The 27,434-nt window shown below is 46.4% G+C and overlaps 1 protein-coding gene across 1 annotated transcript; it reads left to right on the top strand.

Moving 5' to 3' along the window:
• Positions 1 to 55: 55 nt before the first annotated feature.
• Positions 56 to 25,951, top strand: GNL2 (G protein nucleolar 2). The gene is made up of 16 exons (XM_055402653.2): positions 56 to 258; positions 2,047 to 2,131; positions 3,305 to 3,399; positions 4,969 to 5,108; positions 7,982 to 8,166; positions 12,261 to 12,327; positions 13,480 to 13,638; positions 14,166 to 14,279; positions 17,629 to 17,757; positions 18,487 to 18,591; positions 19,365 to 19,523; positions 19,734 to 19,847; positions 23,032 to 23,489; positions 23,818 to 23,903; positions 24,995 to 25,080; positions 25,763 to 25,951. Exons 1-16 carry the CDS (start codon positions 195 to 197, stop codon positions 25,913 to 25,915), a joined length of 2,199 nt encoding a protein of 732 aa, XP_055258628.2. The 5' UTR covers positions 56 to 194; the 3' UTR covers positions 25,916 to 25,951.
• Positions 25,952 to 27,434: the final 1,483 nt, after the last annotated feature.

The raw sequence follows: 27,434 nt of genomic DNA, 5'->3' as shown, positions 1-27,434 counted from the left end.
GTGCGGCGGCGCGCGCCTCGGGATCGCAGGAAGTCGCACGGGGGAGAGAAGGGGTGCGAGCGGAAGTGGCGTCATCCCGCACACGCGGTCCGGCGTGGTTCGAGCCGGATTCCTCGGTCCGGTTCGGGAAGTTACGAGCTTTTGTACCCCACGCAGGCCGGGCCCAACGGTCTGGTACCAGTCCTGTCGGCAAGATGGTGAAGCCCAAGTACAAAGGACGGAGCACCATCAACCCCTCTAATGCCAGCACAAATCCCGGTACGGGCAGCTGGGCTTGCGGAGGGAGGGGCTTTGAGGAAGCTTGGGTTTAGGGACTCCGAGTGGCCTTGCTTGGAGTGACTTCAAGCGCTGTGGCCTTTGGGTATGAGAAGGGAGAAGGTGATTCCTAGTTCAGAGGCAGTGAGGAGGGCTGAGTCTTGCGCGCTTGTTAAGGGTAGATGCCGGGCACCAGGTCTAAAGCCGGGAAAGGGAACGCTCAGGCCTGGCAGCCTTGGGGCGTCTCCAAGGTGAGACTGGGAAGCTCAGAGTTGGAAGGGGCACTTAAATTTGACCTCTTCTTGTTTCCCTGTGTGTGTCGGGTGTTGCAGCCCCTCCCCCAATATAGGTCAGTCTTGTATGAGTCCAGCTCAAGGAATTGGTAGAAGTAAGTTAGATAAAGTCAGATAAAAGTGATGTAGCAGCAGCAGCCCATCTACCCGACTTTCCTTTTATACTTGGCCACACTTGCCTGCCACCTTAGCTTTGGCCGTTTAAACGAGAAAAGGACTGTAGCTTTGGCTCTTGGAGTCGTCCAAGTGCATAGAAAACGTTACAGATAAATAGATGTGGTTGTGTCAGTAAAGATGTTTTTGGAGATGTGTATGAATTTTGAGGTTCCACCACGGAGTGAACAAGATAGCCCTTATGAGAGTCCTTTCCATTTGGGTTTAGTTAATAAAACATATTAAAATATGGCTTAAAGGTTTTGGTTTTAATTCATGTTGAATGTTTTCCCTGGACTGCTGCTGCTGCTAAGTTGCTTCAGTTGTGTCCGACTCTGTGCGACCCCATAGACGGCAGCCCACCAGGGTCCCCTGTCCCTGGGACTGCTGCTAAATTATTGTTTGTGTAGACTGGCATCTTACAGTATTAAGCCTGAAAAGGCCCTTAGAGATCATGATGTTATAGGTGAAGAGACTGAGCCAAAATAAGGGAAATGGCTTCTCACAGTTGACAAGTTAGTGAGCTGTAGAGCCTCTAGTCCTGTGGTTTCAGCCTATTTTCTACTGCATGACTTCAGGAGTAGACAAGTGACTTGATGCTCAGTTAATAGTCACGTCCTTCTCTGCAACCCTGTGGACTGTAGCCCACCAGGGAAGGCATCCCCATATGTGAAACTAGTATCACTATGCTAGTTTGTCCTTCTCTTCTGTCTGAGATGTAAGGCAAAAATTACTGTCTATTTTTCTGTTGAATAAACTAAGATCAAGCATTAGGAAATTAAGAACCTGGTACATTGGGAACACTTAGGTATCAGAATTGTACAGAACCTTCACAGTGCTTTTCCTGAAGCAGGTACTCAATATTTGTTCAACTGAGACCCAGAGGTAGGCATCTTAGTGGTTAAGAGCAGAGATGGTGATCCAGTGCTTTTGTTCAAATTCTGTCTGTGCCATCTTTGTCTTTGTACAGGATGGCTGCCCAGTGTGCCTCAGTTTCTTAACCTGCACAATGGGGATAATGTGTCCCTCCTTATAGGATTGTTGTATGGATTACAAGACGATGCCTCTAATATGGACAGCACAGTGCTATAACTAGTGCTCAGAAACATTACCTGTTATCATTTTCAAAACAATCCTATGGAGGATTCAAGATTAGGTCAGCTTTGTCGTACCATGTAGCTTCCAGGAATAATTCTGTTGGAGCAGCAAGTGGAGAAAGTGGAGATTTTGCACTGAGGTGGCAGCTTGCCTACTTTAAATGAACTGGTTGTGGTGCTTAAAGCAATGGCTATAGTTAGACTTGTTGGTTATCAAATAGTGTGCAGACTACTTTTGTGTTTCCTAGATCGAGTGCAGGGAGCAGGAGGCCACAACATGAGGGACCGGGCCACAATTCGACGCCTGAATATGTACAGACAGAAGGAGCGCAGGTGAGCCTGGACACTGTTGTCCCCTCCCCCTTCCCTTCCTGCCCCGAACTTGTAGCTGCACCTGTGAAGCCCTTGATACTCCCACCCCCACTTTCCCCAAATAGGCATCCCCAAATGTGACGTCAAGCCAGCATTGCTATCCTAATTTGTCCTTCTCTTTCTTTCTGAGATGTAAAGCAGGAATTACTGTCTATTTTGCTGTTGATTAAACGAAGGTCAGACATTAGGAGATTAAGAAACTGGTACATTAGGAACAGTTATGTGTCAGAATCATACAGAATCTTCCTGATGCTTTGCCTAGAACAGGCACTCAACATTTGTTCAACTGAGCATGTTTTCAAATACCATTTTATATGCTCACTGTGCACTGTGAGTTAGAGACGTGGGGAGTGAGTGGTGAAATGGTGATCGTGTCATAGTCCTCCCCCTCCAGTAGCCCTGTTCCTCACAGCCTCGGCCTCCGCGTGTTACGTCTCAGGGTAAATGTCCATCAGATAGAAATCTGCTTTTCTTGAACAAAGCATATAGGGCAGTGTCGAGAAAGCAGCCGAAAAAGTTGTTTTTTAAGGCCAGACTTTAGATCACCACACTGTGGCACTTGGACACTCATCACAACTCTGAGTTCTGCTGAGGCAGCCTCGACCACAGGGACTTGCTGAGTGTGACATTTTGTGAGCTGATCTTAATTTGTTTGGTAATTGGATTCTTCAACCGTTCTAAAAGATGTGTCTAAAACACAAATGTCAATGAACTTAATCTGCTTTAGTCACCTGCTCTGCAGTTTGTTTTAGAATTTCGAGTTCCAGCATAAATCATCCTCTACTTAAAATTCATTTAAACCAGCCTTCAAATAATTATCCCAAAAAGGCTCAAGTATGTGATTTTTTTAAAAAGCAAACAAACAGTAAACAGATTTTTTAATCCCAGGCATTAGTTGTTATTCATCGAGCAAAAATCATTACATGCTCTGTTGCAAGAGGTTAAATGGCTTGGGGCAATCTGTTTTGAATGTCAAAGGACTTTTTGTTTACCAAAATCTGTATTTCATGATCACTTAAAACCAGGAAAGGGGGACAGGGAGAGGTCCTTTGTTGGAAAGGGTATTCTGTAAACCCAAATTTGCCCTTGTCTTTCTTCTGTCCTAAACACAAATCTGTTATTTCTTCCATTTAGGAACAGCCGTGGTAAAGTAGTTAAGCCTCTGCAGTATCAGTCAACGGTGGCTTCTGGCACAGTGGCAAGAGTGGAGCCGAACATTAAGTGGTTTGGTGAGTGTGATCCTCTGCTACTTTTGCCCTAGAAAATATGCACTTTGTGGGAAAGGGTAGAATGTTCAGGTGTCTAAAAGGTATTGGGGTTTTGGGCACCTGTCAAGGACAGTATAAGAAAGGAGTGAGATAAGGAATCCCTGCCATGGGAAAAATGCAGAGAAACGTGGTACTGGTGCCTTTCGTAAATGGCTTCCTCTTTTGAAAAGAGCTCGTCATTGTTCACTGAGAGTGAACCTCTTAGACAGATGAGATTGTCCTTAATGAGTAGCATTCACAGACCTTGGAGTGCTCCTGTGTTCTTCTAATTTCTGATCGCCTGGAGAGATGACTGTTTGAGAGGTGCCTTGAGGTGTGTTTGTGCCTTTAGCCTGAAGTTCCTCTGAAACCCTTTATCTCAGTTGAGTTGTATTTGGACTGAGTGACAATGAAAGGACCTCTTGTTAGTCTCTCGCGGGAGCGAGTAGCGTGTCTCCAGAGGCAGTGGGAAGGCAGAATTTCTTCCTTTGGAAACACCACGTTCATCTCCACTGGGGCTGTCAGCCTTTCCCTCAGCACTGCCAGCCGTGTGGACCTGTCAGGTAGTCAGACCCCATTGTTTGCCTGCTGTTTGAACTGTACTTGAACATCTCTTAACATCTCTGGGTGGGACGGGTATCCCCTAGAAAACTGCAACACAGGAACGTGTCTGAGAGAACTCCTTCAAGAGGCCTTTAGCATGGTGGCAAGGTCCTGTGAATAGATCCAGACCTCCTGGGTGCGAGTCCTCATTCTGCCCTATGTGGGACCACGAGCAAGTTCATAAGTGTGCTCGTCAGTTTTCCATCTGCAAAATGAAGACAAAAATAGCACCTGTTTTGTAGGTCTGCTGCGGTAATTAAGTGAGTTAATACGTGATGTATAAACGTCTAGAATAGTGCCCAGTAAGTGATACAGTAGAACCATTGACTACTGTCACTGTCATCCTGTCTGGCGTGGTCCGCACTGTGAGTTTGGCATGTGTGCCGCAACGTGCCTTTTAGTGAACAGTCTCTCACTTCCAAGGTGTGCTCCAGGAGGTGTTACGTAGTTTTATTTTGTTGGTTTTGCTTGGTTGGTTAATGTAACAGTCCCTTCAGGCTTTCATAACGCTCAAAACAGGAGCTCTGACTCTTAGGAGGTGCTGTGCTTCGGGATTCTCTGAGTACCCTACCTGATCAGCTGTGATTGGCTCCACATTTCTTTGCCACGGCTAGCCGGAAGTGGGGCATCTGTCAGATCTCAGTTCCGTTCAGTGATGTTTATTTTTCAGTTTTGTCCAGTCAGGAAATTGGACTTGGAAAACTACTGAAACTCTCTGTGTGTCTGGGTTGGTGATTTAGTTCTTAGTGTATGAGTGCAAGAGAGGCAGTTTTTGTGTTTTTTTGTTTTTTCCTTTTAAGTTTGAAAATGGCTTTAGGGTAGATGTGTCAGGTGTTTGGGTAGGAGAGGGCAATTTAAAAATCTTGCCTTTCACTGTGTCACTGGGAAGATGGAGGCGAAAGCAATAAGGAGCAATTTATTAAATGGCAACATTCTTTTGTAAAACAGGAAATACACGTGTGATTAAGCAGTCATCATTACAAAAATTTCAAGAGGAAATGGACACAGTCTTGAAGGATCCATACAAAGTTGTCATGAAGCAAAGCAAGTTACCCATGTCTCTTCTCCATGATCGAATCCAGCCTCATGTAAGACGGAGGGTGTCCCTGGCATACCACACAGATGCCTCTCTACCATATTTAGCTCTTGTTTTTTCTATAGAGAATAGTGCCTGACGCAGTACTGATGAGCCTTCTGAGACTTCTCCTTTCGCCGTTATTAAGGGTCTCACCTTTCGCATGAACTGAATTCTGTCGGAGAGGTTCAGTACCATGGTGGATCAGAGCACAGGCCTGACTTTTAACCTTTTTGCTGTGGCCCTTTCTGCGGCCTTAGGTGTCTCTCTGAGCTTTCACGTCCCTGGGTGATTGGATGCAGGTGAAACATCCATTAAGGCTCTTGGCACAAAGCAAGCACTTAAGCCGCCACTTAATTAGAGCTAAATAGATCATGGCTATTACCAATACCATTTTTAAAAGTTTTTGCAGGCAAACTTTTTAAGTGGTGATTGCATCAAACTTTGGGGAAACGTAGAATTAGGACTGTGTTGGTAGGAAAGGAGACTTTGGTGTTGAGTACTTTCAGCTTCAGTGAGTTCCTTGAAGTCTTGTCCCTTAGGAAAGGGTGCCTGTCAGATTGGTTAAAATCGATGAAGTTCAAAGTGCAGTAAGGACTGAATCTGGCTTGAGTGGAGTGAGTTTCACAGGGAACCAGAGAACTGGCCTAAAGTTTGCCTGCACGTTTTTACATGAACTGAATAATAATTTCCCCAAATATCCATCAGTTACAGCACAAAGCTTCAGTTCCAGCATCAGGAGGGGAAGAAAACATTGACATATGTACAAGAATTAAATAGTTCAAAGAGAAGTGTTTACTTGCAGAACAGAATAAAACCCAGGGCCTGGTTATTGCCTCAGGTTTTGTCAATTATGCTTTGTTTTATGATGGAGTAGAAGAATGGCACCTATTAGTGGAGTGACTATCTTCTGTCAGGGAAACACATGAGTGTAATTCGTGAAACACAGACAAGTTGCTCATTTCTCTTGTTCTGTCTGTCTGCTCTCCCTCAAGCCATCTTTTAACAAACTATTGAATCCTGTTTATGAGAAGAACAGAGAAGAAGCTCTGTTGTGGATTTATTGCTCTGTTGCACATGCCATTGTTCAGTGCTTTAAAATGCAGTGCTTAAACATCTGATGGTGTAGATTGGAGGGCCCACGACTGCAGCAGCCAGCTTGTATTTTGGTGCAGGTACTCAGAGTAACTGATGAGTTTTGTGCTTTGGCCTTGAAAACCTTGTGTGTGTGTCTGTGTGTGCTCAGTTGCTCAGTTATGTCTGACTCTCTGTGACCCCAATGGACTGTAGCCCTCCAGGCTCCTCTGTCCATGGGATTTCCCAGGCAAGAATACTGGAGTTGGTTACCATTTCCTTCTACAGGGGGTCTTCCCAACCCAGGGATCAAACTCAAGTCTTTTGTATCTCCTGCATTGGCAAGTGGATTGTTTACCACTGCACTACCGCAGTATCCACTACTCATTATAAAATCTGATTCTGAGATGTGCTGCACAGTGTAGTCAAATCCCATGGATACAGGAGCCTGATGGCTACAGTCCATGGAGTTGCAAAGAGTCAAACGTGACTGAGGTCACACATGCACACACACACGTAGCCAAATCAGATATACTTCTAGCTTTGGCACGTTCTCCTGCATGTGCAGTAATTACTGTGTTCCTATAGCAATACTACAGTCAAAATACTGTAACTTACGTTCCTGTGTATTTTATTGTACCCTGCATATTTCTGCATTGTACTTCCCGAGGTATAGGTTTACAGACAGAGATCCAGGTATACTGTATTTTATAGGCCAAGAGATTTTCAAGGATAATTTTGGTCATAATTTTCCCAGTGACTTTAGAACCTAGTTCTCATGTGAAATGTGATTGTTCTGTGTGGGGATGTTCCCTTGTTGGAGTGTAGTGAGTAAAAGTAAACTAAGAGATGGGTTAGAGACTCTGAGAAAATGATACTATCTTAAGGATCTTTAGGAGTTGGAGGGGAGTTCTGTTTAGAAGCCATGGGGTTGTTCTGTCTTCTGAGTTTAGTAGCTGGTGCTTACAGAGGAGCCTGTACTGAGGGCAGAAGGTGATTTTTTTTTTTTTTAAACTGAGGATATTCTCTGCCGGCTATTAACAACATACTGTTACGTGATAGATCCTAACTCAGACTGTGACTTTCATCCTGCTTCAAAAATTCCTCTGCTTGTAACTCCTTTATAGGCACATCAAATTCTAGTTAGGATCAGGTTCCTTTTATCACATCTAAACTATTATTGTGGAGTTTTGCTAGATGTTTTTCATCTGAAGACTTTCCATGTGCATTTAATAAAAAACGTTACCTAAATTAGGGAAAATGTTATCTGAAACTAAAATGCATCTTACAAAACAAGCAATTCCTTTTAGCCATGAAAGAAATTAACTTCCAAGAAAAAGTTGGCATTTACAGTTGGTTTAAAAAAAAAACACAAATTTGAGTATGATTGTCCTTGACAAAATTTGTGAATTTGGCGAATTTTATGCACTTGTTTGAAAACTTTAAGAAGAAAAAGGGGTTAGAATTTTCAGTATTGTTGCCTTAATTACATTTGGCTAAAAGTTTATGATAAATGAACTAAAGCTGAGTTTTGGCAAGTCTTACACACAGCTATTCATATTTGCTTTGATTATTTGTATTTTGTATTTCTCCAAGGAAGCTTACAGAACTTGAAGAAGAGAGGAACAAGCATGTTTGCTATTTAAATAAGCATTTCTGATGAGAAGTCAGGTTGTATTCATGTTACATACTTTGGTATGGGTTGAGCTTTGTAAAAATGAGAGCAGAAAGCCTTTCCTGGGTAGGTTTTGAACTTTTTGCTTTTTCTCTGTGCTTTGTTTAGTGTTGCCTATAATTCTCCTTTCTCTTTAGAATGCAAAGGTGCACATCCTTGATACTGAAAGCTTCGAAACAACATTTGGCCCCAAAGCACAGAGGAAGCGGCCAAATTTATTTGCAAGTGACATGCAGTCACTTATAGAAAATGCAGAAACATCCACTGAGAGCTATGATCAGGGCAAGGACCGTGACTTGGTAGCTGAAGACACTGGTGTGAGGTACTGTTTTGAAGTTCATGCACATCTCATCATTTGCTCTTTTGTAAAGCAAACATCTTCCGTGCAGTTAGGCACCTGTAAGAAGCTCAGTGATTTATCTCATAGATGGAGTTAGCCTCTTTCCTTCTACTAGAAAAATGGGGCCAGATGGAAGATAATTTAAGGTAGATGATTTACTATTGGCCTCTCCAGTTCAGTTCAGTGGCTCAGTCGTGTCCGACTCTTTGTGACCCCATGAATCACAGCATGCCAGGCCTACCTGTCCATCACCAACTCCCGGAGTTCACTCAAACTCATGTCCATCGAGTCGGTGATGCTTCCAGCCATCTCATTCTCTGCCGTCCCCTTCTCCTCCTTGCTGCTGCTGCTGCTAAGTCGCTTCAGTCGTGTCCGACTCTGTGCGACCCCATAGACGGCAGCCCACCAGGCTCCCCCGTCCCTGGGATTCTCCAGGCAAGAACGCTGGAGTGGGTTGCCATTTCCTTCTCCAATGTGTGAAAGTGAAGAGTGAAAGTGAAGTTGCTCAGTTGTGTCCAACTCCTGCGACCCCATGGACTGCAGCCTACCAGGCTCCTTCATCCATGGGATTTTCCGGGCAAGAGTACTGTAGTGGGGTGCCATTGCCTTCTCCGTCTCCTCCTTAATCCCCCCAAATAAAAATAAGTGACACTTTCTTCGTAATAGTAGTAGTATATTATATCACAAGCAATTTTTTAAAATATAGTTAAATTGGAAATACAGTAGAAAGAAAAGAAGAACTCTAATTCCATCACTTCTGTTGTTATTAATATTTTGGTGACTATCAGGATTTCCTTAACCAGAGTCTCTGGATCACTGAGGGGGGTTCATGGATGGCCTTTGAAGTTTCTGTGACCCTCTGAAGATAATATGGAAAACTTTTGTGAGTACATAAAAATAGTGAAGTTATGTTGTTTTTGGGGAAGAGGAGAGAGGGGAAAAGGATCCATAACTTTCATCATACTTTCATAGGGGTTCATACCCAAAAGGAGATCAAGAATCATTCAAGGATATATGTATGTGTGTATGTGTGTGTATGTATATATTTGTGTGTGTGTATATATATATGTGTGTGTGTGTGTGTGCATGCATGTTAAGTTGTGTCTCTGTCCATGGGGATTCTCCAGGCAAGAATGCTGGAGTGGGTTGCCATGCCCTCCTCCAGGGGCTTTTCCCAACTCAGGAATCGAACCCACATCTCTTTGTCTCCAGCATTGGCAGTCAGGTTCTTTACCACCAATGCCACCTGGGAAACACACACACACATACATTATTCTAGATGTTTCTAATGTGGAGTTTTTATTTATAAATGTAATACTTTAAGACTGTATTTTAACATGCTTTTACTTTAATGTATTTTTCTCAATTATTAAGAATATATTTCCATGTCAGTACTTAGTCAACAGCAGTATAATGTTTCACATCAGAGTAGGTTTTTGTCGTGGCCAATTCCATGTTTGGACATTTATACTGTTCAAAGTTTTCCTCTGTGGTAGACGGTTGTAGGGTAAAATGTCAGTGTGACTAAGTCCTTCTCATCCTGAATTGCTCCCCAAGGATAAATTCTTAGGGGAAAGAACAGTGTCCAAGAGCATGCAGGTTTTTGATCGGTGGCTGCCCCATTTCTCTCCGGAAAGGGTCTTCCAGTTTGGTGCTCCTGGTCCCCCCTCCCATGTCCCTCAGGCGCCCTAGTGGAAATGTGCTGTCCCTGCATCAGCGCCACCGCCTCGGTGTTGTCCTCAGCCCATCGCTAGCCCTGGGATTCCTGGAGGTAAAGTCAGGCCACTTGAGGCCAAGCAGGAAGAGGCAACGAGTTCATTTTTTCCTAGAGCTTTTTGGACTTTGTATGTTTCTGCTGATGTGAATTTTTTCCACCTCGAAAAGGTACAGTCAGCAATAGTGTTAGTTCTCAATCATATCCGACTCTTTGTACCCCCATGGAGTATAGCCCACCAGGCTCCTCTGTCCATGGAATTCTCTAGACAAGAATACTGGAGTGGATGGCCATTCCCTTTTCCAGGGGGAGTCTTCCCCACTCAGGAATTGAACCTGGGTCTCCAGCGTTGCAGGCAGATTCTTTACTATCTGAGCCACCAGGGAAGCCCTCAGTCAGCAATAGGGGAGGCTTAACACTCTTTTTTTGTGTCAGAGACATTGGGTAAATATCTTTGAGGCTAGTAAACAGATTCTCAACCTTAACCAGCAGAGTTTCACTCTCTTGGAGCTGTGGCGTGTGAATTACATTTCAGGTCCTGCTGATGTCCTTTTCATAATGCTCTGTGACAGACTGCCTAAATTATAGCTGCCTCTTAAATTTTTTTATATATTTATTATTTCTTTTTGCTGCACTGGGTCTTTGTTGCTGCGCTTGGCCTTTCTATAGTGTGGCGAGCGGAGGCGTCTCTAGTGGAGGTGTGCAGGCGTCTCATTGTGATGGCTTCTCTTGCTGTGGAGAGCGGGCTCTAGGGCGTGCAGGCTTCAGTAGTTGCAGCTCATGGGCTCAGTAACTGTGTCACCTGGGCTTAGTTGCCCCACAGCATGTGGGATCTCAGTTCCCCAATGAGCGATTAAACTCACATCCCGTGCTTTGCAGGGCAGTCTTAACCTTTGGACCACCAGGGAAGTCCCACCACAGAGCTTTGGGTAGAGTTCTCTGTGCTCTGTAGCAGGTTCTCGTTTAGTTATCTGTATTATACGCAGCAGTAGATGTATGTCTGTCCCAGTCTCCCAATTCACCCCACCCCGCTTTCCCCACTTGGCAAACATAAGTTTGTTTTCTGCATCTGTGACTCTTTCTGCTTTGCAAAGAAATTCACCTGCACCGTTTTTCCGGATTCTGCACACAAGCAGCGTTACACAGCATTTGCCTGTTTCTGTCTTCAGTCTGTGTGAGTCTCTGGGCACGTCCGCATCTCTGCATCTGGCACTGTTTGTCCCTTTTACGGCTGAGCGGTAGTCCGTTGTATGTGTGCACCACATCTTCTTTTTCTGGTCCTCTGTCAGTGGACATTTAGCTTGCTGCCACATCCTGGCTATTGTGGATAGTGCTGCATAGAACACTGAGGTTCAGCCATCCTTTTGAATTGGGATTTTTCCAGATATATGCCTAGGAATGGGATTGCTGGGTCCTATGGTGGCTCTGTTTTTAGTTTTTTGCGGAACCCACATACTGTTCTCCATAGTAGCTGTATCAATTTACATTTCCATGAACAGTGTCGGAGAGGTCCTTTTTCTCACAGCCCTCTCCAGCATTTATTTTTTGTAAACTTGTTGATGGCCATTCTGACTGGTGTGAGATATACCTCATTGTAGTTACGATTTGCTTTTCTCTAATCATTAGTGTCAGACTTTATTTTTTTGGGCTCCAAAATCAGTGCAGATGCTGATCGCAGCCAGGAAATTGAAAGACGCTTACTCCTTGGAAGGAAAGTTATGACCAACCTAGATAGCATATTAAAAAGCAGAGACATTACTTTGCCAACCAAGGTCCATCTAGTCAAGGCTATGATTCTTCCCGTGGTCATGTATGGATGTGAGAGTTGGACTGTGAAGAAAGCTGAGTGCTGAAGAATTGATGCTTTTGAACTGTGGTGTTGGAGAAGACTCTTGAGAGTCCCTTGGACTGCAAGGAGATCCAACCAGTCCATTCTAAAGGAAATCAGTCCTGGGTGTTCATTGGAAGGACTGGTGCTAAAGCTGAAACTCTAATATTTTGACCACCTCATGCGACGAGTTGACTCACTGGAAAAGACTCTGATGCTGGGAAGGATTGGGGGTGGGAGGAGATGGGGACGACAGAGAATGAGATGGCTGGATGGTATCACCGACTCGATGGACATGAGTTTGAGTGAACTCTGGGAGTTGGTGATGGACAGGGAGGCCTGGCGTGCTGTGATTCATGGAGTCGCAAAGAGTCGGACACGACTGAGCAACTGAACTGAACTGAATCATTAGCAATGTTGATAACAGCTAGTCTTGATACGCTTTTCCCAGAGCACATGATTGATTTTTCTTTAAAATATTCTTTTAATCATTATAGCGCATCAGTTGCTCACTTTGGTTGCTTTTTTATTTAGAAATGAAGCCCAAGAAGAGATATTTAAAAAGGGACAGTCTAAAAGAATATGGGGTGAGCTCTACAAGGTAAGACTTTAAATTTTCTCTCATTGAGTGGTTCCTTTGGCCTTCATGATCTTATGTGAGAAAACAGACTTGGACCTACTGACGCTCTGTCCGTCCGTCGATCCTCTCTCCATGGAGAAACCACGATGGATATGGCTTTGCACATACTACTGTTGTTCTAGATAACTGCATTTTTCTTTATTACTCACATAATAGTAACAACCGCATTACATGGATTCATATATTCTCTGTTTATATTGATATATTTTTGGATTGCCTGCTAAAATCATATTCCTACTGAGATTTGTTACACATGTTAGTACTCTTGCCTGCAAAATCGGAGGAGCCTGGTGCGCTGCAGTCCATGGAGTCGCTAAGAGTCGGACATGACTGAGCGCCTTCACTTTCACTTTTCAGTTTCATGCATTGGAGAAGGAAATGGCAACCCACTCCAGTTTTCTTGCCTGGAGAATCCCAGGGATGGGGGAGCCTGGTGGGCTGCCATCTATGGGGTCGCACAGAGTCGGACACAACTGAACTTAGCAGCAGCAGAGCTGCATGAAAATTTTTTGAGTTCCTTAGTCCAGCCCTCTTGTTTTACAGACAAGAATGCAGGTCTCGAAAGCTTGAGTACCTTCCCCAGCTCCCCCAGGTAGTTTGAGCAGGAGGCTTTGTGTCTCCTGAGTCCTGGTCCAGTGCTGTTCAGCTGGCTGCGTTGAATTGGAGTACTGTTCTCGGGAACAGAATCTTGCAAATGTAGTCACATAATTAAACGGTAACATAGTAGGAAACTAGTACCGTGAAGGCAAACTAAATGTTTTAGTTTTTTGGTAAAATACACAACACTTAAAACACGGAAACTTAGAGGTTTAAGAAGCAAATGATTCTACTCACCATTGCATAGCAGTCGTGAAATAGACTGGTACTGGTTTCATCCAAGCCAGTTCTGTTTGAAATTTTGACAAGTTTCAGATACCCACAGGAAGAAAAACACTTTTTAGAATACTGACTGCTGGGTTTTGAGATTGGCTACAACCTGCCCTCCTCGTAAGATTGTTGAGCGGTTATCCCTGTTATTGCTTTATTTTTCCCAGGTTCCCTTAAACGCCTTCTCCTTTTCATTTTGCCCTTGTCCTGCTGTAGCAAATCACTTTTGCCTCTTTGAATTTGCAGGTGATAGATTCATCAGATGTTGTGGTTCAAGTTCTTGATGCTAGAGATCCAATGGGTACACGTTCCCCTCACATTGAGACTTACTTGAAAAAAGAGAAGCCCTGGAAACATCTCATTTTTGTTCTTAACAAATGTGACCTTGTTCCAACCTGGGCAACGGTAAGTACAGCTGCTAATGCAAAACAGATGACCAAGGCCATGTGACTTGTTATCCGTGAATAAGTAGGTGTCGTGAGTACAAGGATTTGGGGCAGCAGATAGTGTTGCACTGTTGAGGTTGTAGTCACCGAGGTGTCTTCACTGAAAGCAAGACTAAATGGGCTTCATTGATGATGGGCAGTTACCTTAGATCCCTGATGGTTGGCAGTGGCACAGCTGCAGTGCCCACAGGAGGACTGGTGTGGGCCGTTTAGAAGGGGCGGCAGCTGCGGCCCCTGGCCCGTTTCACATTTGGTTAATTACATTTAGTAACAGTGAAGGCATTTTGGGAATACTGTTTTGTGTTTGTAAGGCAGAAAGCAGCATCAGCTGTCATAGTTGAAAAAAACATTTCAAATAAGTACAGCTAACATTTTCCTTGGACAGCTGTGTATGTGAAGTACCGTCCTGTCATTCACGCTCTGGTTCTTCCTGTGCTGTAGATAAACAACTTCCAATTTACCGGCTTCTTTCTTGCCTCCCTTTAGAAACGATGGGTTGCCGTCCTCTCCCAGGATTACCCGACACTTGCTTTCCACGCGAGTCTTACGAACCCCTTTGGCAAAGGAGCATTTATTCAGCTTCTGCGACAGTTTGGAAAGGTATTGAAACCTGGCCTGCCCCTTCTGGAGTTGGAAGGCTGTGGGTTGGTGTGAGAATTTCTGTTCCCAGAGTGTGTCTTACCTCACAGTTTCTCGTAGTGAGAACTGTGTGTTCTGGAGATGTAAGCACTCACAGAGCCTCAGGGTTACAGGGGATCCTCAGATGCTCTCTGGCTCAGCCTGTACCCCTTTCCCCGACGAACGTCGCTTTCCTTTCTGCCACGTCCCTGGCATTGAATGGTCCACCCTCTGCTCGGTGGTGATGACCTGCCCCCTCTCAACACTGTCTCCACTCTGGGCTCCTGGCCCATGCGTTCTCTCCCCTCTGCCTAGAAGGGACCCTGCTGGACTCCAGCCTCTGATCCCTGGTCAGACACTAGTTCCTCAGAGGGGCCCTGAAAACAGACCTTCTTGAAATTTCCTGTTCTGTACCTGCGACTCTGTATTCATGAGTTCAGTTCATCTTACCTGGCTTCTAACAACGGATCCATGACCTCTGTCCTACCCTTCCCTGCTTCCCAGAAGAAATTCATGGCTGTTACTTTTGGCATTTTCTTCCATATTTTTGTACACGCTTATGAGTTTGTTTTTTCATTCCCCACCCTGCTCAGTTTTATGTATTTGTTAAGTTCCTGCTGTGGAAAATGAGAGTTAGGTTTCTTAACCCCTGTCCTCTCTGTCCACTTCCTGTGTCCTTGTACGGCATTTGGTTAAACTACTGTTTGTTCAGTGTTTATGTATTATGACCTAAGTGTCAGTCCCTGCTGATCCACAGTGCTATGATTATAATTCCTTTCTAATAGGACCTTCAGTTTTATCTGGTGTTAAGTAGCTCCGCTTTATTTGTCACGGACGTGTCATCAAATCCTCGATAGCGTGGGAACTTTCAGAGTGTCCAGCACCTCCCATCTAGGTGGGGCCATGTCCCAGGCTGCTGCTGGGTCTTCCTGGGATCTCCTTTCACCATCATCTGAGAATTCACATGGCTGTTCCCTGTGTTGGCTCCCTTGTTCATTGAATCCCTTTTCTTTCTTGGTTTACTCCTTCCTTTTGATGAAATGTGTTTTCCAAAAGCTTTCTGAGGAAGAGTACTTCGGGGGAACATTTTTTTAAGACCTTGCCTTCTGCAAATTTCTTCATTCTACTCTCACACCATTTGTTCTTAGAATGTTGAAGGTACCACATTGAATCTTCTTTGTTTTTTTATTTTTGGCCTTGCCACATGGCTTGTGGGGTTTTAGTTCCCCAACCAGGGAATGAACCCATGCCCCCTGCAGTGGAAGAGTGGAGTTCTAACCACTGGACTGCCAGGGAAGTCCCAACTGTTGAATTTTCTTTGCTTCAGTACATTTATGACATTTTGCCCAATTTTCTGGGCAGTTGCCTTGATTCGGTCATTTAGCTGTTATATCACGAAAGGTTTTGCCTCTCGCTTTTAATGTCTAACTTCCGGAAGCTCTTGTTTAACTCCGAGTCTCCCTCCCCCCTCTTAGAGCCCGTTCTTGTTTCACAGATGCGCTAGCTGCTCTGTCTCTGAGGACGATGAGGATAGTGCTATTTGGGAACTTTCCTCTACATTTTCCTACATTGATCTGTCTCCTCCAAGTTGCTGTTTTCGTGTCTTTTCTACTAGAGTCACATTTCCAGTGTCTGGTTATTCCTGGTTCTCCATTCATTTTTTTAAGAGTAAGCCACAAAAACAAGGCTGTAGAAGCTTTGTGCAGGGGGTAGGCTTGTTGAGAGGCTTTACTGTATGGTGACTGGGAAGAAACCCAGGATTTCGTTGGGGGACACTGTAGATGTCACTGTCTGTAGGCCTGTTCTTATTATTTTAGCTGCCCCATGCAGCATGCAGAATCTTAGTTCCCAGACCAGGGTTCAGACTTGTGCCCCCTGCAGTGGAAGTGCTGAGCCCTAACCACTGAATCATCAGGGAAGTCCCTGTCTGTAGGTCTGACTCCTGGACCTGTGAGTTTCCCTCGAAGGGAGTCTTCCTGTCTCCAGCTCGGGGCTGTGTGGACCTGGTTGCCAGGATTCCAGGAATGCAGTGGAAGTAGGGGCCTGGAGTTGCCCTATTCAGTATTTAGACGTTCAGCTAATCACTCTGGGAACACTTGCTTTTAGCAACTGTCATGTCTAAATCTAGGGTCCTTGTCAGGCCTGAAAATTAGGAATATTTTCAGACATGCAGATTTCCAAAACAGTCATTGTCTCCTAAGTCTCCGGGGCAGAGAAACTGGGACGCCTGTGCTGGGCAGGCGAAGGAGAGGTGTGACTATTTGTTCAAACAGTTCACTGGTCGGTCCTCTGGATTTCAGTCCCACCCTTAGAGAGGGCTGTACTGTCTATTCCCAAGGCCTGTATTCACTGCATTTTGCAGTGTATTTGCTGCATTTTTAGTTTATCTACCTTTGCAGCCATGTAGCTTTCATCAGGGATGGGGGAGCCTGGTGGGATGCCGTCTATGGGGTCGCGCAGAGTTGGACACGACTGAAGCGACTTAGCAGCAGCAGCAACAACAGCTTTCATATTTTGTAGTGGGTCAAGTTAGATACTGCTTTTTAACTGGTAATATTCTGTTAACATCACACATTAGTTTGTTTTGTCTCATCTGTAGCTCATGCTTCCGTTTTATGTGTTTGGCTATCTGGGGACCAGGCGTGGGGGTGGAGGGGATGTGAATTCCACACTGCTGTTGGCTCTGTGGGTGTGGGGGTGTGTGTGTGAATTCTCACTGCTGTGGTTCCAGGGGGTTTGGGGAGGGAGTGAGGCAATCATGGATGTTCAGTCCTCTGTCTCTAGTCAGAAGCCCCCATTGATTTGTAGACTCTTCTTGAGCTCCGCCTCCTTGAGACTTTCACCCAGCTATCTAGCTTTTGAGGCTGCCTTTCTTTTCTTTTGTCATTTGTTTTTGGCAATGAAAATGCAAAATGTGGTGTGCAGAGAAGAGCGGGGGGGGTGGGGGGTCGGGGGGGTGGGGGGGGTCATGGGATTGGTACATCTGCTAAGGTTCTCGTCCCTGAAGACATTGTATCAGTGGACAGCATTCTTCTAAACTGATGACTAATGAGCTGTTTCTTTCTTTGTTTCTCAACCTACATACTCTCAACCTTAAAACATTCAAGAATAATTTCACATGAGTGATTGAGGCGCTGACTCACCTCTGATTTATTAATGAGGACGTGTATGCAGCCCACTCAGACTAGGCAGGTGGTGTGTGTCTGGGCTTTAAATCAAGTCACATCGGTAGTTCTGTACTGTATTCTTTATGGCAGCAAAGTAACACAACCTGTTTGTCCCAGGATACTCACCCCGGGTGTGTTGGTGTGTGTGCTTTGTTTTTGAACAGTTGCATACTGACAAGAAACAGATCAGCGTGGGCTTCATTGGCTATCCAAACGTGGGCAAGAGCTCTGTGATAAACACGCTGCGCGCCAAGAAGGTTTGCAATGTGGCCCCCATTGCAGGTGAAACAAAGGTACATATGGCTCGAGGGGTCTTCTTTGACTTATTTCCCACGGAGGGGGATAATTCAGGACACGGGGATATCTTTCTGCCTCTCTTGGATGAAGATTGGGAGTTTAGTCTCCTTGTCGCAGGTGGGAATGTCCTGGAGCTGTTTCTGCCCTTTTGATAAGACTAAGCACTTTGTGTGCCACTGCCTGCTTTTGGCGTGGTTTGCTGTGTGCCACTTGAGTCTTGTTTTCATGTCACTCCAACCTTTTGCTTTGATAAACAAAACTAGAGAAAATTTGGTGTCAGGCTTAAGAAAGAAAATTCAAGTTTAAGATAGATTGTGTTGGTTAGGGGGCCTACCCTGTAACACAGAGTGTGGGGTGCAACATGGTTCTGCTGAAAGGAACTGGGGCCAAGCAGCATGAAGCTTCCAGAGGCACTTTAGATAAGTCAGAGAAAACTTTACTGGACATTATGGCACAATCCTGGATGGAGAGCCTGCCTCTGCATTATTTTTAGACCCTTAGCTGATAGAAACTATATAGTTTATGCCTCGTGGAAGTGCCTCGTGCATGGCATACAGAGGAGGGGCTTTGGAGCTTCATTACCTAGCAGGCTGCTCCTCTATGACCGCCCCCACACCCGACCCCCAGCCCCAGCTCCCTCTCTTGTTAGGTGAGCATCAGGGCTTTGTGAAACCCCTCTCCGGGACTGACCTGGAGCAGTCAGAAATGGAAGTCTCTGCTTTTAGGTCTGGCAGTACATTACCTTGATGCGTCGGATCTTCCTCATCGACTGTCCGGGTGTGGTTTACCCCTCCGAGGATTCGGAGACGGACATTGTGCTGAAAGGAGTCGTGAGTATTTTGGTCCCGGGAGGCTCTTTGTTTGCCTTTGAGGGGAGCGTGCTGTGGGGAGCTGTGGAGACCTCTGCTTTTTACTCATTCAGCAGGCAGTTTGGGGTCAGCCTGTCTGACCAGACTGGAGGAACATGACACTGAACAGGGTGGCCTCTCTGTTCCACTTCAGCCTGTTTGAGGAGGCTGAAGGGCATATCTGGCCAGTGTCATCCCACAAAAGTGTTTGTCGTTTACACACGGGATCCAGAGGGAAGCAGGGCCTGTTTATGTTTAGCAATAATTCATCTTCGTGGGTTTATGGGTTGAGTCATTTTGGAACTCGGTCATTTCCTCACTTGTTTCTGAAGACGACTGAGAGCTTTAAATGATTCCACTTAACCTTCGCCAGTGTTTCTGGCTATATACATCCTGGGCGGTTCCTCCCCTCCTTCTTTAAACTATTCCCTTCTCTTTGTGTCCTGGAATCGGCAGACTTTTAACCATTTCTGCAAGTCAGTAGCTGAAAGCATTCCGAGTTTAAAGTGCTTGCGGAAGCCGTGCCATCCGTTTGTGGCGAGCCGGATTAGAGCCAGATTAGAGCGGGGTTCTGGGTTTCCGGCTGCGGTTGGGTTTCCGTGGTGCTCCTTCCAGCCAACCGTGTCTCATCACCTCCGGGCCCGCTTGCTTTGAGGCGTTGAAATCTATTTTCAGACACGATTACAAAGAACACTCGAAGCTTCACTCCTTCCATAGTCAAGTTTATAAGCAGGAGCTTTCCTATCAATATTTAGGTTCAAGTTGAAAAAATTAAGACTCCTGAAGACCACGTTGGTGCTGTACTTGAACGAGCAAAACCAGAATATATCAGCAAGACGTACAAGATTGACTCTTGGGAGAACGCTGAGGACTTTCTGGAGAAGCTAGCTTTCCGGACAGGGAAGCTATTAAAGGTGAGCCAAGGTGTGAGAATTCAGACTGGGACCTGCTTCAGGCCTGTGTGTGTGGTGTGGCCTTTTTTTTTTTTGTACATGTGTGTGAGCAGTGTGAAGTATGAACCTTGGCAGCCAGGTGGTGAAGGACAGCTGGAACAGTAATGTGCCACCAAAGTGGGAGGAGGCAGCTTTGTTGTTTGAATCGGGCATCTTTCTGCAACGTTTCAGGGTGGAGAGCCCGACCTGCGGACTGTGGGGAAGATGGTCCTCAATGACTGGCAGAGGGGCCGGATTCCTTTCTTTGTCAAGCCGCCCAATGCAGAACCCCCAGCAGCCCCCGAGGTAAGACAAGGGTGGACACACCTCTCTGGAAGTAGGGTTACTGACCCGCACGTCTTTGGACCTGCCATCATTTTCGTTTGGGGTATGACTTTCAACTGCGGTGTTGCCCATCCCAGGTGCCACTGGCTGTGACCTTGTGGGGGGTGACCTGGAAGAAGAGGTATGATGGAAGACTGAGTGTAAATGCACAGTCTTCAGGGCTTTGAGAAAGGAGAGCTCATTACATGTGAGTGCTCACTCTTCTGCTTGAAGAACAGAGACATTTCCAAGGTTTGTTTTGTTTCACAAACCCAACCAGGTGCTGGGCAGTGGGAACACAGGATTAGATTACGTGGTCCTTGCCCTCAGGAAGCCCACGATCAGGCGGGAGAGGAGAGTGGTGCAGTGGATGCTCAGGGGAAGTCTTAGGTCTGGGGGCTCTGAGCTGCCCTGAGAAGCTTCCCAGCCGTTCCATGTCCCTCCCGGCAGTGGACTGCGCAAGCCTCCAACTTGGGCACGTTGCTTTTCTATTTCTAGGGTCTTCTTTAGAGCTCAGCCAAGTCTCTTGAAGAGATGGCTTTAAGTTTTGCTTCATGCTAGTCTTTTGGGTCCATATTTCTCTGATAGCCCCTCACCTGGCTCCAGTCCCAGAGTTTCCATTTTCAGCTAGAAATTTCCATTTGAATATTTTCTCTAGTATTTCAAAATCAATGTACCTGAAACTGATGTTACTCAACCTTTTGTCCTCTTCCCCTAAAACCACCAGACAACCAACTGCAGGACAAGGCCCTGCCCTCCTGTACACACGCGTGCACATACATGTCCGTGTCCATGTGCCAGTGGAGGAGTACCTGGTGTTTTCTGATCCCAGATAGGCTTCATTTTTCTGTACCTGTTAGGCAAGCTCTGGACACCAGCTGGGTAACTGCCTGAGTTAGTGCAGACCCCACAGGTTAACGGGCTGAAATCCCACAAGACTGTTCCCACTTCACGTGCCAGGATAGATGGCGTTCTCAGGCTACCCACACGTCTGCCCAGCTGACTATGAATTCAGGGCTTCCCATGTGTGATCACGGAGAAGGCAATGGCAAGCCACTCCAGTACTCTTGCCTAGAAAATCCCATGGATGGAGGAGCCTGGTAGGCTGCAGTCCGTGGGGTCGCTAAGGGTCAGACACGACTGACTGACCTCACTTTCACTTTTCACTTTCACACATTGGAGAAGGAAATGGCAACCCACTCCAGTGTTCTTGCCTGGAGAATCCCAAGGACGGGGGAGCCTGGTGGGCTTCCGTCTATGGGGTCACACAGAGTCGGACACGACTGAAGTGACTTAGCAGCAGCAGCAGCATGTGTGATCATTTGCCAAAAGGACTTGCAGAACTCAGGAAAGTGATTTGCTTGTGATTACTCATTTATTATAAAAGATGCAAGTCAGGAATAGCTGAATGTCAGGTGCATCGGGCACCTATGGGGTGGAGGGTGGCATAGAGTGTCCACACCCTCTCCAGGCAGGCCACTCTCTCAGCATGGCAGGGTGCTCACCATCCTGGAGGCTTCCTTACACAGGTGCGTTTGACAGGCTCATTAGCCATGGTGATTGAACTCAATTTCCAGCCTTCTCAGCAATTGCTTGGGCTCTCGGTGGCCAGCTTCTAGTCTGAAGCTGGGTCCCAGCACAGTCATCTCATTAGCATAAACTGATTTGGGGCAGAGGGACTTACTCAGAATAACAAGAGACACCAAAGATTTTAGGAGCTCTTGTGCCAGGAACTGGGGGTCAAAGGCCAAATGCATATTTTTATTACCCTACTGGAAGACATGTAGTACACAGATAAATATGTGATGTCAGGATGTACTGATTGCCATGAGGGAAACTCAACCAGGTTGAGGGGTTTGTGGGAGACAGGAGTGCTTTGTAAGTGAGGTGGTTAGGGATGGCCTCTGGGGAAGTGGCCTTTTAGGGGAGACCTTGGTAGCCTGAAGCAGGAGCTCCATGGATGTCCCAGGAGAGGTTCCAGGTGTTGGGAGCGGTACCCCCTAACACCTGAGCCTGCTGTGCCATGGTTCTGGAGGGAGGCCATGGGGTAGGCAGCACTGGGGCTGGTGGGGCCGAGGCCTCTGGTCCAAGGAGACCATCTGTGCCCCCATGTGACCCTGTGTGGAAACGGCGGGGTTTTCTCTAATCCTTCCTCCGTGTCTAGTTGTTGAGCTGAGACAGTTTCCCCCGCTCTGTAACTCACCCTTCCCTCTCTTTGGTGGTGGCAGAAACTCCCTTGAGAATCCCAAAGCTAAAAAACTACCTTCACAGAAAAACATGTGAAAACATATGTAGGAATTTTGTATACTGTTTCCTAAACTTCATGGGTTCCTGATGTATTTAGTGCTTTGTGCAGCCACCTCGCCTTTGGAAAATTCCGTGCGTTCTTCCAGCCTCAGCTCTGAGTGCCCAGTGGCACTGTGTGAGGCCGCACACTGCCCGCCCACGTTTCCCTCTGCCCCTTCCCCAAAACATGCCTGGCATCTGAGTGTTCACCACCTCAGGGCTGGTTCTGAACCTTCCATTTCTCCCACCCTTCTTTCGAGGCGCTTCCTCAGTGCCTCTCCTCCACTCTCAGCACTTTCTAAACTGGCACCTCCTTGGCCCTCAGCATTCTGCTGGGCCTCCATTCTTCCCTCGGGGTGTGTGCTCACTGAGGACGTGCTTTCTCAGCAGCCCCTGTTTCTTCAGTCCTCAGGGCTGGTGTAGGCAACCTCCAATGTCTACAGTGTCTGGTGGTTTTGGTTTTGATGGCTGAGTACTATGAGTTGGCCCACCCTTTCGGATCGTAGCTGTATTCCTCTCATCGTTCCATGCTGGGTTCAGGGCTTAATGCACATTGACTTAACGATACATTAACAGCATGACTGAGATGGGCATGTTTTTGACACTTTCCCTTAGTCTTGAGAAGAGGACTGCCTCATTTGAGAGCCTGATGTGTAAGTTCATAAATTCAGCAGGGACCTCTGTGCAGTATTATAAATTGGGGGAAATTTTTGATAAAGAAGAGATATAAGTATGTGTGTAACTGAATCACTGGGCTCTACACCTGAAACTAACACAACACTGTTAATCAACTATACTCCAATGTAACAAAATAAAGAAATTCAGTTTTAATTTTCTGATTCCATTTCTCTCCCCACACCCACCCTTCTGTCCTGATTAGCTTCCATCCTCCTCATCTTTGGAAGTTGCCGCAGAAACAACCCAGAGCAAGCCAGAAGAGGAAGTCACAGAAACAGTAGGTGAGGAGTCGGAATCCATCCTTGAGAAGGAGAAGGAGGAGCCCCAGCACTGTGGCATTGATGCAGAAATGCAGCAGATTCTGGCGCGGGTCCGGCAGAACTTTGGCAAGATCAACGTTGCGCCTCAGTTTTCTGGGGATGACCTGGTTCCTCTGGAGATGTCTGATATCGATGACGAGCTAGAGAGCCTTTCTGCGGAGACGGAGGAGGAGGAGGAACAGGAGCACCCAGGAGATGATGAGGACGAGTCTTATGCAGAGTCCCAGGAGAAGCATGTGGGACGCACCACTAAGGCTGTTATTCAAGCCCTGGATGAAAAGATTGCCAAGTACCAGAGGTTTTTAAACAAAGCCAAAGCTAAGAAGTTTTCAGCAATCAGGTAGCATCCTCTTGATCTCACAGATTGCTGTATGCTTACTCATTTTCCAAGAAACTTGCCATAAGGAGTTTTTTATAGGGTAGAGGAAGGTATTGCTATACATTTTTAAAATGTACAGCTGCCTGCACCTTGAGAAGCGTAGTGGTTGGGTCTTTTACAAATATCCAGGGGCTACAAAAATGGTGTTGCTTCTACCAGTGGCATTAACCACATGAAGAGGAGCAGGCTTCTTTCATCTGGGAGCTTGTCACCATCCTTACGTTTGTGTGGGCTGTGGGCAGTGGAGGGAAATGTCAGATGGTTTCATTACCTGACTCTTCCCTTTCAGGATATCCAAGGGACTGAGTGAAATGGTTTTTGCAAAATCCGAAGGACAAAAAAAAAAAAAAGCTGAAGAAGATGTAGATGATACAGGTACAGTTAAATTACTGAAATAGGTAGATGTGATATGCATCTTCAAAACTTGGGGAATTTAAGTTTCATCTCGGGAGTTATCTCTTGTACTGTCATCCTGATATTTATCATACCTGGCAAATTACCCTGGTTCCACTTACTACTTATCACATAAATTGTCTTTATCTTTTTAAAAAAAAAACCTATGGCTGCTCTGGGTCTTTGTTGCTGCTCTTCGGCTTTTTCTAGTTGGGGCGCCGGTGGCTCCTCTTCATTGCAGTGCGCAGGTCTCATTTTGGTCGCTTCTCTTACTGCAGAGCTCCAGCCCAGGAGTTATGCTGCAAGGCTTAATTGCCCCGTGGCCTGTGGGATCCTCCCAGATCAGGGATTGAACCCTTCGACTCAGTCGTGTCCAACTCTGTGAACCCATGGACTATACCGTCCATGGGATTCTCCAGGACAGAATACTGGAGAGGGTAGCCTTTCCCTTCTTCAGGGGATCTTCCCAACCCAGGGATTGAGCTTAGGTCTCCCGCATTGCAGGCAGATTCTTTACCAGCTGAGCCACAAGGGAAGCCCAGCAGCACTGGAGTGGGTGGTTTATCCCTTTTTCAGTGGATCTTCCCAACCTAGGAATCCAACCGGGTCTTGTGCATTGCAGGCGGAGTCTTTACCAGCTGAGCTCTCAGGGGAGTCCTTATCGTTTTTTTATTCTGAACATTTCTTGGGGTTAAATTGGTAATTCAAGAAACTTCATCTAAAAAGAATACGTTATTAAACTTGGAATCTAAGGGTGGATCCAAAGACAAATTTTTTCTGGCGGGCAGATGGTTCATATATTTATTCTTTATGCAGTCATTCTAGTAACTTCTACATCGAGTGTGTTTTCAAATAGACTGGCGGCCTGGGAGCACCCCGCAGCCCTGCCCCGGGTCTGGCAGCCTCCTGGCCTTGCCCTGGTATATCTGTGTCTCACACCACACTGTATTCACACCGGCCGCCTGCCTTCTTCCTCCAGCATATCAGACTCATTCCCGCCTTAGGGTTCACAGGCACATTTTAAATTAAAAAGTCCCATTTCTTTTCTGTGTGTGTTTGTGTTTCGTTTCCAGCACCTACCAAAAAGGGAAAGAAGAGGAAGGCACAGAGGGAAGAGGAGCAGTCAGACAAAACTCGCAGGACACTTACATCTAAGGAGGTACGTGTGTTGGTCCTCAGCATCACCCAGTTTTAGAGAGGGAAAATCCATTTCTTACAACTCACACTTCATGAAATTAATGCTCTAGAGTTTTAAGTCAAGAAACCCCAGTCCTAAGTGACCTGGTTGAGGTCAGTGAAACAGGATCAAGAGTTCACGTTGGCTGCATGAAGCTCAGCTGAGTGTATGTCTTGTTTCAAGAACGCCAGTCGCTGTCCTCAAACTTGTGGACTACTGTTGGAAAGAGTGCTGGGTTTACGTGGCCTCAGGGAAATGACACATGACGAGCCGAGTTGTGTAGGCAGACAGATTGCTGCCGTCTGTGACGCTCAGCTCTGTAACCAGGCTCTCGAGAGCCGGAGGGGTCCTCTTTGGGAGGTGGAGAGCTTGTCTAAGTATCCAGCCTTAGACCAGAGGGCCACCGGGCAGGAGTGCAGAAGAGAAGACTCAGGCCTTGGCTCAGGGTTGGGCCGCATCCCAGCCTGTCACGGGGAGTCGTTGCGAGCCCCAGGGGAGCGTGGGCTGGGGCCTGTGAGGCGAGGCCTCCTCCGTGTCAGAGCTGCCGCCCAGAGTTGCGGGGGCTGCGGGGGACGGGGCGCAGAGACACAGAGGGGCCTCTTGAGGGCTTTCAGCGTGCGTTTGATTGGTTTTTCCCTCTTGCTGTGTGTGCCATGTTTTACAGAGGAGGCGAGAAGCACGGCAGCAGCGATCTAGAAAAGTCGGCGTACGCTACTATGAAACACACAACGTGAAAAACAGGAACAGGAACAAAAAGAAGACCACCGACTCAGAAGGGCAGAAACACAGACACAAGAAAGCCAAACATAAGCAGTAACGTGTTAAAGGTTGTCTATTAAATTATACAAAAATATGCAACCAGAAACTGTTCATTTTCTTCATGCGCATTTCAAAGGCCATGATGCATCTGTTCTGAGATGGGACAGTTGAGACCACCCACCAGTACTAGTGAAGTAAGGAGAACTCCTCACCCCCAAGGATTTCAGTGATGGAGTCCACTTGAACTCCTGACAGATGACTTAGTCCTCTGAGTTCCCGAGAGTATAATCCTGGCATGAAGGTGTCTGACAGAAACAGGGCCGAGGTCTAGAAAATACGGAGTGTGGTATTTCTTTTATACTAGCAATGAGCGGTTTAGTTTGGAATAGAAATTTTTTTTTTTTTTAATATTATGGATGTTGTGTACAGAGCCTTTAAAATACGAAGAAAAAGTCACAGCAGCTTGCTATGTTCCTCACTGGGTCTGTTAAGAGAACCCAGTTAGGACATGAGTGCTTTACAGTCAAGGATGTGGATGTAGCACATCTCCGTGGCCACAGCGCTTTCCCATGAAGAGGACAGAGCACAGACAGGCTGTTTTAGTGGAATCTGGGGACTCGTTCCTCAGGACACCTGGATGAGGGTAAAAGCTGTGACTTCAGATTTGAGATGAAAGTATAGAGGGCTTGTTGGACTCAGTGGAACACAGCTGTTCTTGTTGGCCTGCAGTTCTCTGAGGGAGCCTGGAAGACCTCACCAGACAGGCGAAAGGTCCGAGCACCTCTTCATGGGAGCATTGAGCACCTAACGCCTTCCAGTGAGGGGAGATGTTAGAGCCTTCTTAGTTATGCTACTTGGGATGTTTCAATGATGGAACTTAGTCATTTTGCTAGTCTGCCCTGAGTCAGATTTGTGTCGCTAATTTAGTCTTCTGGGTCTGTGAAACCAGAAGACTTCTGAGCCTCCAAACTTTTTGAGTCTAGCTTACGAGGAAGAGTAAAATGCAGTTGTCTCCTCGCCATGGCCTGGTCACTAATAATAACGAGAACTGCATGTGAGGTGTGGGCTAGTCAGAGGGTTGTAGGGCCGGTGTTTTATTTTCTGCAGAGTAAGGGGAAAAGATCCAATCAGTGGGGGAGGAGCAAGGTCCAGGCAGCTCACAGTGGACATCTCGACCTCTCTTTCTTTCCAGCAGACACTCACTTTTTTGAAACTTGTGGGTTTGACTCCTTGCCATTGCCTCTTACCCAGCAGTAGGCAGTGGCAGGGAGGAAAGGGCCCAGTGACTTGGTGAGCAGGGATAAGACGAAACGGTATCCACTGAAAACTCCAAAATGAGGTGTTAGGACTTCATTGGAGTATGGACGATGAAAAGACATCAAATAAGGACAAGACTGAGTCCCGGGGAACCCAGGGCGAGGTTAAGGGACAAGGTGAGCTGTGGACTGGAGACGGGGTAGAGCTTCCTGCGACCAGAAATGAGTGATAGGGTGGAGAGACGATGAGAAAGCAGCGGCCCCACCTGAGACGGGTACAGCCGGGCGGGCTGGGTTCTAAGTCTCACTGTCGGAGTTGGC

This window comes from Moschus berezovskii, chromosome 4 (assembly GCF_049115385.1).
Source record: "Moschus berezovskii isolate FMDL1 chromosome 4, NW_MosBer_1.0, whole genome shotgun sequence".
Classification (NCBI taxonomy): Eukaryota; Metazoa; Chordata; class Mammalia; order Artiodactyla; family Moschidae; genus Moschus; species Moschus berezovskii.
The sequence above is the reverse complement of the archived record's forward strand: the minus strand, read 5'-3'. Positions and strand labels throughout refer to the sequence as shown.